This window comes from Halichoerus grypus, chromosome 10 (assembly GCF_964656455.1).
Source record: "Halichoerus grypus chromosome 10, mHalGry1.hap1.1, whole genome shotgun sequence".
In the NCBI taxonomy this organism is placed as follows: domain Eukaryota; kingdom Metazoa; phylum Chordata; class Mammalia; order Carnivora; family Phocidae; genus Halichoerus; species Halichoerus grypus.
The window spans coordinates 93066423-93081118 of NC_135721.1; the positions used below are offsets into that span (position 1 = coordinate 93066423).

General features: G+C 50.2%; 1 protein-coding gene across 1 annotated transcript; it reads right to left on the reverse strand.

The window, feature by feature from the left end:
- Window positions 1-5700: 5700 nt before the first annotated feature.
- On the reverse strand, window positions 5701-14463 carry PAX1 (paired box 1). Its single transcript, XM_036096633.2, has 5 exons — window positions 14193-14463; window positions 13112-13741; window positions 11356-11498; window positions 10596-10818; window positions 5701-5792 (listed from the first exon to the last, which is right to left on the reverse strand). The coding sequence occupies exons 1-5, from the start codon at window positions 14461-14463 to the stop codon at window positions 5701-5703; spliced, it is 1359 nt and encodes a 452-aa protein (XP_035952526.1).
- Between the last annotated feature and the right edge of the window lie 233 nt (window positions 14464-14696).

The following is a 14696-nucleotide window of genomic DNA, read 5'->3' on the forward strand; positions in this document are numbered from 1 at the left end:
ATCAGAAGTGAAACTTATTTATAAGGGGTTCTTGAATTCTCAGCTAATTTATTTAATAATTCCCATGTGGATGAGCCAAAAAATCCATTTTTCACCACAAGCCCAACTGGTCCTTTTTGCTCAGAATCAAAGTGTCTAGTCAACAATTACAATAAGAATATCAACAACAAAAGCGCTCTTCTCGTAAACAGGTATTGTTCACAACCCAGACAGGTTCACCAGAATGATGAGTATTTTTGTAGATTGTTAGCTTTGTTTTCCCCTCTATCTTCATGGAACAATGTGTGCTCCCCCTGGTGGCCAGAATGATACCTTTGGCTTCTTAGATCTTCAAGCTAATCTTTCTACACCTTGTTTGCCTAAGGAATGTTTTCTTTTTTCTTTCTCCTTTGTTTCTTTTTTTCTTTTCTTTTTTTTTTTTAATGTTTCATGGGGTTCTAGGTTCCAATTCAACTTTTCAAAAAAAAAATCTACTTCTTTCAATTCATTCAAATATCTCACTCATTTTTTCCTCCAAGAGATTTCTTGCTAAATCCAAACCAACTAGTTAAAGAATTTTCATTCTGTTGTGTGTTGTTTGGGGTAAAAAAAAAAAATCTTAGGAAGCTAAAACCACATCCACCAGCGACCAGGAGAACTCCCAAAAGTGAACACTATGTGGCTGGTCTAAGAAACTGGAGATAACCCATTGGTCAATATATCTCACCAGAGAAAAAGGAAATAAAATGTTACAGGATGGAAATGTAATTTAAGAGCTGAATGAACACTCGATCAGCTTATTTCATCCTAAAGATGAAAAAAGACAGTGGAGGCAGCCCAGGTGGTTCAACTGCAGTGCAGCTGAAATTCCATCAGCCATGAAAACTGTAATTGGGATTCCACTTTTGGATTTGGCCAGCCCAGTAACAGATGTGTGTTCCGACCAAGATCACAGACTGCTTCTCCTGGAGAAGAGCTCTTTAGAGTGAAACAGGAGTTTCAACCAGTTTCAACTCCAAAGAAGAGACTTGTTTAAATTGAGTATAATTGTTCCAAGTGTTTAGAATTCCCGAGTTGGATTCTGACTAAATGTGTGATTCTTGTTGTAATGCCTTGAAAAAGAGGCACTGTGAGTCCTCCTTGCTCTGGCCTTAAAAAAGAAAAAGAGAAGAAGAATCCAAAAACAGAAGTTTTTTGTTTTGTTTTGTTTTTTCTAAATGGAGATCCAATCATTTGGCTAGAACTATCTCAGCCACGGGACATTTCTTCAGTGAATGAGGCTATAGTTCAGACAGCGAGGTCAAGGTGAAGACCAAATACCATTTTGCGCATAATTCCTGCCCATTAAAAGAAGAGAATCAAGTGTTTCTCATTATGTAGGCTGTCTGGATGCACAGTCCTTTCAACTGAACTCCTCAGGCACATTTTGGCAAGATTCTAAATTCATATTATCCAGCATAACATGGAGCAGGTAGAGTTTCTTTTGAAAAGAAACCCAGGCCAATGTAATTCTAGCTAGGGAAGCTGATGCCAGGAAACCTACAGAGTGCTTTAACCTGAACCACCATTCAATTAAATAAATCCCATCCTCTTTAACAGGAGTCAAGAAACAAGCAAATGGGGAAACACAGTTGTCTATGAGCAAGGTTCATCCGTCAGGAGGCTAATTCCACAGGGATTCCAAGTGAATTTGGGACAGGTAAGAAGCAAGCTTATGCCAGGACTAGATATTTACATTTTATTCCTATCCAACATTTTTCCCCACCCCTTTGCCTCTCTCTCTCTTTCCTGACCTAGAGAGACAGACTCTCTTCAAAGGAAAGGAAAACTGCATTTGCGAGCCCCTCAAAGCTTTAAATGCCCTTCGGTGATCTGGAAAACAAGTCAGAATGTCAAGAAGGACAAAACTCTGTCTCTTGTCTCTCTGTCTCCTTCCCTTTGGTTTGCTTCCCTTCCTCCTTGCCGAAAAACAGCCACCTTTCCCAGAGACGTTATTACAACCCATTTGAAGCACTTGCTCCAATAATGAATGCAACAAAATCCTGCCTTTATTCATTTAAAGCTCGAAGCTGGCCCTCTTTACAAATACTCTGTTTTCAATAAACCCTGTTGATATGCATCCTTTCAGGAGAATAAAGTGAATACAGTGGAGCTGAAGCTGCTGGTATGCAGAGATCAGATATCCAGACCCTATCTGTGTGTATATAGCACAGATCCTTGGTGGGCACTGTTAAATAGCACACATACAGAAACAGATTCTGCTGTCTGCATTTTTTTTTTCTGGGAAGGATTCATAAAAGATTGTAACAGTGTTCACCTTTAAGGACAGAGATGAGCATAGGAAGAAACTTTCACTTTTCATTTCAATGTTTCTGTACTGCTAGAATTTTCTAACAATGTACATATATTACTTTCATTCTTTCAAAAAAAACCAAAAGGTTACTTGAGTGATTATGTCTTTTTTTGTTTATTTCCTCTTTAGTGCTTCTCTATATTAAAAAGAAATATTATTCTTAAGTTAAAAAAATAAAAGGCAAGAAGAAAGACAAATTGCTTCCAGGAATGATTGTTTCTTAAATTATTCTACCTAACATGGTACTACCTAATTTTATCCTACATCCCCAGTACCTCCACAGATCCGTAAGCACAGACACCAAAACTGCAATATTCTGATGGGATCTTCTGAAAAAAAATGTTTAAAATTCTGGGTCCCCCATCAACTGTTAAAATGACTCTCATATCTTTCTTTAACAGCAAAGTCATCTCCAGAGAGATGAAGCAACACCAGTGTCAGTCTTCCTCTAGGCCAGGTCACCATAGGTGTCACTGCACTGGATGGTACATTTCATAGACAAGACCACAGAGGCTCAGAGGTCACAGCCTCAGTGGGTCACACTACAGTGGAGCAGGGATTTAACCCAAGCTCCCTGGGACTTCCCATGGCCCGAGACCTCAAGGCAGAAGGGATGTCGCTGCATATCCCACATGCAATGTCAAAGCCTGCTGGTAGGCTCTGTGACTGAATGCTGCCCATGCCCCGTGCAAGCTCACCCCAAGGTCAAGGAACTCTGAAAGGCCCATCTCCGGCCACAGGATATGGGGAACCACCGGGGACAGACTTGGAATGTGCCGCCCTTTGCAGGTGGCATTTACAACATAGGTGTCTTCCAACCTTCCTGGGTGGTTTTTCCCAGCTTTTTCACCCTTAACTCTGGGAGCACAAACACAAAAGTGGGAAATGTCAGGAAAATAGGGATGATGGCAACTCGGAGACAGGTTCAACACAGAGTCTTCTCTTTTCTTCAGAAAGCAGTGGGATGCCTTCTGCCTGGCCCAGGCAAGCCTGTCCTCCTCTAGGCAGCAAGCATGGAATCATGAAAATCATGAGCATGTAAAGCTCATTTAAGTACATGAGGACAGGCTGAGAGGACTAGCGACTTGAAAACATGCTTCCTTTTCATACTTTATTCCTATTATCATTTTGACCAGCTTCTCGGCAGGAAATGCCAGCACAGAAGGCTAAGGACCCCAGACTCAAAGTTCCAGCCCCAATCCTGGCTCTCTGATGAGATGGTGTCACCTAGTTTTTGTGCCCAAACCCCACAATTTGTAGTTAGCTGTATGGTCCAGAGAAAAGAAACCAAATAGCTAGTCCTCAATGTTCCTACCTATAAAGTGGAACTTTTTTAAGGCCAAAGCCTTTGAAAACCTGGAAACAAAAGTTTCTATATGAAAAAAATCAGATACTGTTTTGTAATTAATACCTTCAGTGGGTATGATTGCAACGAGATATAATAAAAATAATTTCCCCACTGGTCCCCTCCATTAGTCCGAACTGGCAGCTCCACTTACAAGCAAAACCTTCAATTCAAAAATGTCTTCTGAAAAAAAGAATATATATCTTCTGTCAGTTTGAGAAAGCCAAATGCGGAAAGGAAAAAACAAAACAATTAGCCAGAGACCCCTGTGTAGTTAGAAATCCCTAAATGGTTTGGTAGCCTGGGATAATTTTCTTTCGCTTTCAGAACGTTAGAAATGTTCCGGGAAAGTCCTCATTGCTGCTCACTGTCTTTTGCCCACTTTGTTCTTCTAAGAATCAGCCTCCTGTTAGCATGATTTCTGCACAGTGCTTCTCTTCCCTGGAGTTTCCTGGGGCAGAGCCCTGAAAATGTTCCTCCTTCACCTCCTCCTCCACCTCCTGCCCAACCCAGGCTGCTAGTGAATAAACCATTCAAATAATGTCATCTTAATATTTGTGTTCATGCTGGGAACTGAGGGACTAGAGTAGGTGAGGCGGACCTACACAACAATGCAGATTGGACACAGACTTGCTCACCCTTATGGAGCATTCTCCAGATGCTTTCCTTTATTCAAAGGCAGCCACGTTTAACAGGTGATGTCACACTCTCACCAGTGACATTTTTATGACTACAAAAATTGCAGTTTTATGTCCAGGGTCCCGCCACCAGTGCGCCTGAACTTGGAAGCAGTGAACAGCTCTTGCGTCCAGCTCTAGAAGACACTTTCTGGGTTTTTCTGTCCCTCATCCCCTTGCAAACCAGAAGCCAGATTGCACCTTTGTACCCGGAAGCAGTTTGTGATTTAAATTAACAAATGTGCTGACCCCTGAAAACCGAAAACAGTGCTGATGCATTTACATTGTGTTAGATTCCCTCCTGTTAGGTGTGTAAGGGTAGGAAGGAGCACCTCCAGGGCATGCAGTTTTCTAAGGAAAGAAAATACCAATGACCACAATGCCCCCTTCTCCTCCCCAATCTTCTTTGGGGTGACATCATCTCAGAGGAAGCAAGGAGAAGCTCAGCCACTAAGCACTGAGAACATACAGATTATCAGACAATATCCTGGGGGAGAGAGAAAAAATAAGATAGTTCAACCAGGTTTTGCTTGGGTTCATTAATATAAAAATATAAAATAAAGGCCATGGCCTCTCTGTCCATTTCCTAGGTTCCAGAACCCTCCATTAGGGCTGGGGGGCTCCGAGGGGTGGAGACTAAAGAGTACCAGCTGCAGAGCGAGGACTGATGGGGAGCCCAGTCTGGGGCTCTCCTGGGAAGGCCTTTAGGTCAGGGAAGCAGTAGGAATGAAGAGAAACCGAGTCACTTATTGTAAAACACACTAAAGAGAGAAGGGGGGCAGGACCCCAGGAAAGGGAGCACAGTGGCGCAGAATGTGAAGGAGAAAGGGAAGCAGGAAGACTGCGGGGAGAAAAATTAAAGAGGACAAAAGGAAGGCGGGGAAACATGAAGAAGGAAAGGAACCTAGGATAGGAAGGAGGGAGGAAGCAAAGACAGAAAGGACGCGAGGCAGAGAATGGAAGAGGGAGGGAGGGAGGGAGGGTGCCGAACCACCTTGGGAGAGGTAGGAAAAGACACTTGAGGCTGGCCGGGCGAGGGAGGCCATGTCGGAGCAAGGATCGGGACGAGGGTGCAACAATCTAAAGCCAAATTTCAGAGAAGCCTAAAAACCCTGGCCGGTGAAGGAAGTATGGCCGCCAGGCCGGTGGGGAACCTGGGAACCGGTGCGCCTCGGAACCGATGGGGCGGGCCCCCCGCGGGCTGGCTCTGGGCACCTCCTCGGCTTGTCCTGGGTCCCGCGCGCGCCACCGAGACTGCAAGGCCGAGCTGCACGCCCCGCTCCGCCCACCGGTCCGCCTCTTGCTCCGGGCTTGGGCTCGGGCTGGGGCTCGGGGAAGCGCTGCCCCTAGGAGGTCGAGGCTGGGATGGGCAGTCCGTGTAAGCTACTGAGGCCATCCGGGGCCTTGCCGCCGGGGCTGGACGGCTTCCGATCGGCCACTGCGGGAGGAAGCACAGGGACGTCGGGTCACTGGCTGGCGCGGCTCAGAGTGAGAGACCCAGAGGTCTGCGACGTCCGCAAATGCGGGTGACAACGCGAGGATCCGGGGTTGACACTATAGGGGTTTGGAAGAAGGAAGCCCGGACCCGCGTCCTCCAAGGACCCCACAGGCCCACTGGCGCCCATCTTTCCGGATCCCCTTAAGGGAGCCACGAGTGAGCACAGCCTTGGCCGTGCTGCAAACGCTCCCTGTTCGCAGCCCGAGTGCACTTGCCTTTGCCCCGCACCCTCTCAATAAAGGAGGTGATGGGCGCTCGGGTCGGTAGGGCAGCCCGGCGGGGGAGGCTCTCAGATCGGAGACCCCCGTTCCCCTCCTTCCACCGCCACCCAGACCCCAGCTGCGCGCTCAGGCCTGGGGAGATGCCAGCGCATCAGGTCCACTGTCCCCAGAGCGGCTCGGGACGCTCGCGGTGGACAGAGGGTAACAGAGCGTGAAGCGGGTCACCAAAGCCGCCCCTGATAGACGGCCCGCGGCGGTCAGGATCCGTTCGGCACCGGAGGCGGCCGCGCTTTAAATGGGTGGCCGACTTCGTTCTGCCCCGCGGCCCGGGAACACAGCTACTATCCCCACTGCGGTCACAGCACGCCCTGGAGCCTATGGGCCTCCGGAATAAGTGACAGTGAATCTGCGAGATCAGACGGCATTCTGCGCGTTGCTCTATTATTTAGGGTTTTGGGAAGGGGCCCTAGTTTTGCCTCTGGAAACCAGCAAAGTGACGCCACGATTGCGCAACCTGTTTCTCCTTTCCCAGCCCCTGGCCGCTCAGCTCCTCCTGCAGGAAGCTCATGTAGTTTATACCTAAAGGCGCCCATTCTCAGCTTTCTTCTTCTCCCCTTCAAGTCCTCTTTTAAAAGCGGAAGCTCGAAGCGCCTCATTTTGGGATCGGGATATTTCTGGATTTTTTTTCCCCTGCAGCTCCCATGCTCCAGTAGCAGGCGCAATTTGCTGTGACTGCGCGGGAGCTGCGCCGGATACCCCTGGAACATCTGGTTTCACAGGGGTTTTCAGAGGGGTCTAAAGACCTTTCCAGGGCAGAGTGACCACTCTGCCCTCCCCCTCCTCTCAGCTCTCTTTCCTAAAGACGATTGTGGCTGCTCAGCCAACGAGGTCTTCTGACCCTTGTTTTCCACCCTGTACTCCCCTTCAAGGTGAGGACCTGTTCAGAAAACATCAGAGGAGGCCGCGGTTTCTCAGCTATGGGACAGTTGCCTTAGACATAAGGGAGAAAATGAACTAGTAAAAAATAAACACCGGGGGGCCCAGAGATAGATTCCACCCTGCTGCTGCGTTTTTAGGTCTGTCCACACCAGCCCTTGCCATAGGACCTCTCCTCCCCTCCTTTCCCACCCGCAGAGCCAGAGGCAACCTGAGTGGCTGTGTCCTGGAGGTCTCGGAGGCTTGAGCCTGCGGTGTTAGGCGCCCTGCGGGTTCATTTAATCTTAGGGGGCAGGAATGGGGACAAGGGTTTTCAAAATATTAGGACTGCGGTTGCAGGGCCACTGGGACCACGGTAGGGGCGGACAGAGGCGGGGTCTGAGAAGGGGTCTCCAGAGCCAGGTCAAATGAAACCTGGTTGGCTTTGTTGGGTCTCTCACACAAACGCCTGCAACCTAGTGCTCTCTGGCAAAGTACGTTTTCAGGATCGATCCCTCAAGAACTAATCCCAAGCAGAGCTAAGTGGAACGAAGCTTCGAGTTGAGTTTAAGAAGTATAAACATATTTTCTTTGAGGAATATGCAATATCTTCTAGATTTGATATTCGAAATCTTAGTCTTTCCAAAGCCCCTCTGGGAGGGATTTTAGAACCATGAGGCTTTGATGGTTTCTGAAAACACACCATAAATTGTAAATACCAGTTGTCTTGCAAGAACCTCTGGTGGGGTCTGTCACCTGTCCAGAGGCTGGGAAAGGGTGTGTCCTGGCTACAAAAAGAAAGATGAGTACTGAGATTCCAAAAATACCAGGTCCGCTCCAAATGTAGGTGGGGTGGAACTTTCCTTTTCTCTCAGGCCCCAAGAATTAAAGTTTCCTTTCACGGATGGAAAATGTAAATCATACTTCCTCGCCTACAAAATAGGTAGCCCAGCCTCGCTACCCTTTACCAATAAAAAATTAATAAGTAGCAATGCATAATTTGACATTTGATTTGACTTCCCTCAGGGTAACAGTTAATGTTCATTTGCACTGATTTGGAGGATGCACTGAAACGGATGTGAAGATAGACAGATAAAATATTGTATGTGTGTTGTGCGTGTAAGCACTAGATGATCAAAAGTGTTTGCTTGTTACTGAACATGCATAATATTAAATTGCTTTCGGTAGAAAATTTTTGTTACTGAAAAAATTTCAGTAAATGCTATTCTTACTATTCTTAAAAACTGGACAATTAATGATAGCAAATTGTCTTATGGGATAAGTTTCTTTGAAGACAATTTAAGTAATGATTAGAAAAATTAAAGGCAGTGATTCTTATTACTTTGCAATTTTTCAAAGGAGGGGGAGAAGCAGGGAAGGGGAAGGGGAGGGTCTTTGAAGTCAACTTTTCTGCCAGTGAGAAGGGTAAAACTCCATGACCCAAATAGGCATGTAATTCTCATGATTTTTATGTTTCTGTTCAAACACTTACACTTGTATGCCAGCTTGAGAAATCATTTTCAGTGATGGGCCTGATTTATTCAATGATCATTTACCTAGATCTTTAAAGAACTGTGAGGGTCAGGAAATTAAGGTATTAATTTAATAACTAAGGTAGCTAATTTATTGCTTTGGATTTTGAAAATGGGTGGGACGTTTCATAACAGGAAGCAAATATACTGGTAAAAGGGACATGAATGTCAGGGCCACTGAATGGCCCTGTATTTCTGAAAGAAAGTATCTTCTAAAGAAAATCAGCCACCAACAGATACCCCCCCCCCACCCAATTCACTAGAATTAGTTTAGAATTCTGAACTGTGTGGTTTCCCTTTGGATTGTTACCTACCCACGTCATAATTTGTTTCTAATGTGGAGTCTGAAATGCCTCAGGACAAAGTGGCTCTGTTAGCAAATGATGGCATTGTTCTAAAGATAATGAGTCCTTTTTCTTAAGTCTTCTTTCTCCCTGAGATCATTTCAATTTGTAGATATGCTTTTCTAATTCAAATGAACCTGCTTAGTTAAACGATTTGATTTGTGTAATGGAGAAGATTCCATTTCTGTTCCTAATTCAGCAGATAACCTCCGTTCTTAAGGAAGCAGTTAGATTTGAGGCCGAGGACCAGACCCTGAGCAAAAGCACAAGGAAGGATTTATGCCTGGGACCCACTCCACCACTCCAAGACCCTAAGCAAAAGCACTTCTACAGATGAAAAAGATCCCCCCATCTATCCTGAAATGTAAAGCGTAAAGGAGTTCTAATTCTCAGTTTTTGTAATTTATACTCCAAGATGTTTATGTTCTAGAAAAAGTGAAAAATGAAAAAAAAAAAAATTTCCCTCCACTTGACTGTTATTGATGGCACCTTAATGGCTCCTCTCTCTCTCTCTCTCTCTCATCATGCTATTGCATCTCACTGAAACTACGTGGAAATAAAGCTTTTTGCCTGGATGTCACATAGAAGAAGCCCCCTCCTGTCCCCTGATTACCCAATGCCACTTGCCCCCAATGTCCACCTTGGTAGGTGTGAGGAAGATCAGGTGGTAAAGATCCCTTTGTAATCTAGAACATCCCTCTGCCCCACACTGCCCTCCCAGTTTATGCTCTGTCTCCTTCACTGCCAGGGCTGGGACCCCCTCAGGTGACTTCTTCCTTTTCTGTAGGGTTGTAGAAGTTGCAAATTTCTGGTGAGGAGAACCTAAATGCAGGAAGGTTTGAAATTAGCAAATCCAGCCCTTGTTCACCAATGAGGAAAATGAGACTCAAGAGCAAGTGAGCTTTTCCCAAGTTATAAGAAAAAAATAGAACTCAGAGGGCAGTGTAAGAAGATGACCCTCACACTGCTGACCATCAATTAAATACCTCAAATCTGTTAGTGGACTTACCAGAGAGTGGATTCATGGAGGGAGAAGAGGAAGGAGAACTTCCAGCTACATTTCCCACAGAAAGATGGACCCCAAATCACACAGAGTTCAAGAGTCTAGACTTGGGGATACATGATTGAAATGCTCTCCCCATTTCCCAAAGCACATGTTTAAGAAAATGAATCAAAGACCAGGGCCTGGAAGGCGGGAAGGAAGGAAGGAAAGAAGGGAAGGGAAGGGAGAAACGAAACAGAGACGCAGTGCCTAGAAAAATCCAAGTGTAGTCCACCACAGAAGGCAAAGCTCTGCAAGCCCCAGAAAGGTGAGCAGGATGGTGCTTCTGAATCCTTCTGCAGATGGAGAAACTGAGACCCAGAAAGGAGCAATAACTTGGTCAAGGACACAAAACTAGGTTCAAACCTAGGAGTCCTGTCCGCCAACCTGACCCTCTTCCTTCTCTCTCCATACAAGTCAGGAGGGACAGTCCCGGGGACTCTCTCAACTCTGCCTGCCTTTCTAGGAACAAGGCATACACCTGTTATAAATCAGTCTGCTCCAAGAAGCTACAGGCTTAGGAAGGATTTATGCCTGGGACCCACTCCAGCACCCCAGCTCTCCCCTCTTTCTGTACGCCTCTGTATCTGTCTCTTTGTCTCTCTCACCATGCCCCATGCTTACACTCCTCCCCTGCACCCTTCCTAAGGAGCCATTCATCCGACCCCCTCCCGGCCCGCGCCCCTCACCTTCCCGGCTGGGATGCTTGAAGGTCATCGCTGCGGCCAGTTCCCCACCGTGGACGGTGACGCCGGCCCCGGGAGGTGCCAGCGGCGGCGCCTGCGCTGGTGGCCACGGCGGGCCTGGGGCGAGGTAGCCGCCGGCCGGTGCGCTATACACGCCGTGCTGGTTGGAGGCCGGGTAGGCACACGCCGGCAGGAAGCCGCCTACCGCAGAGAGGCCAGAGGCCGACTGTAGGGATTGAGGACAGACCATGAGCAGCAGGCGGCCAGGCAGTCTTCCCCCGCCCGCGCAATTACTGAGCTAGGGAATCCTCATTTCCCCTTGCGGTCCCCTCCATTATCCCCGCGCGAGGCCTGGCCTCTCGTTTTCCCAGTAAGGACTCTGGCAAAGTGATTTCCATGCAAATTGTTATAAATAATAATAAGAGGTGAGGGGGGTGATGGTGTCCACCAACTGGGATTTAGAAAAAGGGAGTCATCTCCCATCTGTGTTCCGGGTTCCAGCTTTTTTTTTTTTTTTTTTTTTAACAAAAGTATCTTGGCAAAAAGCAAAGCAATCGCCTGGACAGCCAGCCTCCCCCAAACTAGTGCACTTGAGAAAAGGAGAGAAATAGGTTGGCGCAGACGCTCACTGGCCGGGCAGCCAGACACACCAACACGCTCCCTGGCCCGAGGGAGTTTTCTCTTCTCTTTCTCTCTCCCCTCATCCGCCAACCCTCCCGCTCCCCCAGTTAAAGACACCTTTTTCCCCCCGGCACTCAGTTACCTGAGTGTATTTAATGTCCGCCTCCAAGGCAGGCTTCTCGAGACCATTCACTCCTGGAGTGGCCGGGAAGGCCGTGCGGTTCACGCTGGCCCAGTCTTCCATCTTGGGGGAGTAGGCGGCACCTTCGCTCCCAGCCAGGGCCCCTGCGGGGACACAGGATGGATTAGAAGGGGCATCCCAATCTGCACTGGGCACAGGCGCAGTCCAGACGTTTCCACACAAGCCTACAAGCGCTGGGCTCATATCTGAGCGGGTGGCGAAGGGTCCTCAGGAACACCTGAGATACTCAAACACTCAGAGAGCGATCGGAGGCAGAGGGGCAGCTGGGAACTGGGTTTTGCTTTCATTCCTTGTAGGGCAGAGGGAAGAAAGTCCTGCTCCGCGTTCCTCCCAGCCTTTGACCCGCTTCCCACGAAATGGTAAGTCTCTGGCGGTAGGTGGCCTGTAGGGCCAGGGCTGGGCGCACTCAGCCAAGGTGCCTTTCCGCTGTCCAGAAACAGCGACTGGAAAGGTCCAAGTTCAAATCCCCAGCAGGCTTGTGAGAATTACATGGGTTTCTCAGTCTCAACAGGCGTCTGGAAGGATATGCCGAACTGCCTCTGGAGACATCCCAGGTCTCCCAAAAGAGGCAACAACCCAGACACCCGCCTTCGTCCCAAGCACATGTCTGCTCCTGGAGCAGGTGTGTGCACAGGTAACTGAGAGAAGATTCCAGATTTGAGCACTGACCTGATGAGGTCACCTCCCAGCCAACTGTCCACTGATCACACCATGGGGAGATTTGGCCCAGCAAACGGCCCAGGGTTTTTGAGTCACCGGGATAAATAAAGCTGTGCCCGGTCTCGGCCTTGGAGGAGCACCCCACTGCCACTGGAGCTAAGCATTCAGTTTCCTTCAAGCCCACCCTCCTCTGTCTTGGGATGAGGTGAGTTTTGCTTCTTACGCACGTAGAGTCTGCTCACTTAAGAGCACACAATTCCCTGGCTGGTTGTTGGGAGCAGGGGACACTGTGAAGAGACTGGGGACTCAGTCCCAGCCCACAAAAATTCTTTTTGAGCACCAAGTCAATGCTGCCCCATTCGCTCCCCCTTCGCTCCCCCTTCGCTCCCTCCTACCCCTGCCAAGAAAGAGGAATGACAGTGTGCTGGATGAAAATTGCAGGCAAAGGGCAAATCCTTGCGACTTTTCACCCCAGGATGGCTGCAGCCCCGGGGCACTGACAAGGGAGATCCCAGCTCCAGGAGCTGCAGGGTGGCTCGGCCTGCTGGAGATACAGGCCATTTGACAAGACCTGCAGACAGCTCCCCTGTGCTTTTTGACTCAAAAGAGCCTATGGGCCTGGGAGGAACAGAACCCTTTGGGGAATGCTCAGGGAACCCGAAAGATCGGGATCATAAGAAACAGTCGCAGGATTGACTCTGGTTTGTTTGGCTTAGATCTGGTGATAGGGTTTTGCATACTTTTTGCAAGAATGAAAAAGCGCAATTTCAGGCCTCCGAATTTGTGGTCGGCGATTGCTCTTCCATTTGGGAAATATTTTCCATATTTGTCATAAAAAGTTCAAGATGTCCGAGGACTCCCACAGAAGGCCCAAGACCCTCAGTCTCCCTGGCCAGCCCTGCACCCTCCCTTGAGCCAAAACCGGTCTGAGGAGGATGACAAGTGCGACCCTTTGCCCGCATGCCCGCCCCCCCCCCACCTCCAATCTCCAATTCAGCCCTTTCCAGGAACGCTACAGAGGGCCACCGAGACTGACCTGTTTGCTCCATAAACGTCCGAATGCCCAGGATGTTGCTGACCGAGTGCGCCGAGGGCCATGAACGGGGTATGCTGACGTGGCCTGCTGTGCCCGGGACCCCGTGGTGGCTACCCATCTTGGCGCCAGTAGGCGACACAGGGCTGGGGTAGGGATACTGGTAGATATGATTGTAGGGCAGCGCCGGCTGCGGCGGCGGCTGCTTGCTCGCCTCGTAGGGCCCAGGCTGCGCCAGGCTGCCAATCTTATTGCGCAGGATTCGGCTGATGGAGCTCACAGAGGGCACGTTGTACTTGTCGCAGACGCCATCGGCCAGCAGCCGGTCGCGGATCTCCCAGGCAAAAATGCCAGGGTCGCCCTGCTTATAGTCCCGGATGTGCTTGACCACGTTGGGGGTAGTGACGCGGGGTTTGCTGCCCCCGATGGCCCCGGGCAGGATGGAGCCTGTCTCGTTGTAGCGCGCCAGGATCTTGCTCACGCAGCCGTGGGATACGCGAAGCTGCCGACTGATGTCACAGGGTCGGATGCCCAACTGCGCCAGCTCCACGATGCGCAAGCGGATGGCGTTGGGCAGGGGGCGGCCGTTGACGAACACGCCGCCCAGCTGGTTCACCTCGCCGTACGTCTGCTCTGCGGACGCGCCGGACGAGAGTAAATAGGGGGGATAGAAAACACCGGCGGGTTAGCCAAAAAGGGTGGCCACACCAGGCAAAGGGCCACACGAGGCGCGCCTTGGAAGGTGATCGGCGGGCGGGTCCTCAGAATCTCGCAGTGCGAGCAAACGGACCGGATCCGGGCTCCAGGAGTGGACGCCCGCGTAAGGGCTGCAGAGGGGGACGCCGGGCGCTTCAGCCCTGTGTGCCCTTTCTGGACTTTTGACGCGCCTAATTGGCACATCCCCTCCTGCGACACGCCGAACTCCCCTCCCCAACCCCCGATGGCTTGGGGCGTGCGGAAAACGCGACTTGTCAGGGACCCGGGACCTGCTCTCCGAAGGAGAGCAGACGAGAGGAAAGGGAGGTGCCAGGACCCAACCCGCCTCGTCTGCCCGCCCGCGCCCCGCTTACCGCTCGCCCCTTACCCATAGCGCGCGGGCCAGCCAGCTGCCTGGCGCCGAAGCGGCCGGGACTGGGCCCGGCACAGTCCGGGGGAGCTCGGGCGCCGCCGCCGCGGGAGAGGCATAGAGGGAGGGCGCGCGCGAGTCGGGAGCCGCGGCGGCCGGGCCGCGGGCTGGAAACGCGCCGTGCGCCGCTGCCGAGCGCGCAGCCGCCCTCCCCCTGGCCCGCCGCCGCCGCCGGGCGCTCCCAGGACACTCTCCACGCCCGCGACCCCAGGCCTAGAGTGAACTTCATCCGATTAGGAGAAATTCGTCTGACCGGGAGGTTGCAGCGTGCGGAGATCAATTTGACGTGTCTTCCACGTCAATCTCGGCAGTCACGCCGGAGACGCGCGAGTTGGCAGCTCATTGGTTCCCGTCACTGCACCCCGGCGCCCCCCTCCCGGGCCTGAAACTCTACCACCTCCTCCTGCTCTCCTCCCCCCTCGGCCCTCCTCTGTAACCCATCCCCCTACACACACACACAAA

What these genes read in the sequence shown, in the direction of transcription:
- PAX1 (XM_036096633.2), bottom strand. Translation starts at nt 14,463, where the DNA reads ATGAAGTTCACTCTAGGCCTGGGGTCGCGGGCGTGGAGAGTGTCCTGG. An exon ending in GGCTGGCCCGCGCGCTATGG is followed by an intron (nt 13,742 to 14,192) that starts GTAAGGGGCGAG and finishes GCGCGTCCGCAG; the next exon opens with AGCAGACGTACGGCGAGGTG. An exon ending in CAAGCATCCCAGCCGGGAAG is followed by an intron (nt 5,793 to 10,595) that starts GTGAGGGGCGCG and finishes TTCCTCCCGCAG; the next exon opens with TGGCCGATCGGAAGCCGTCC.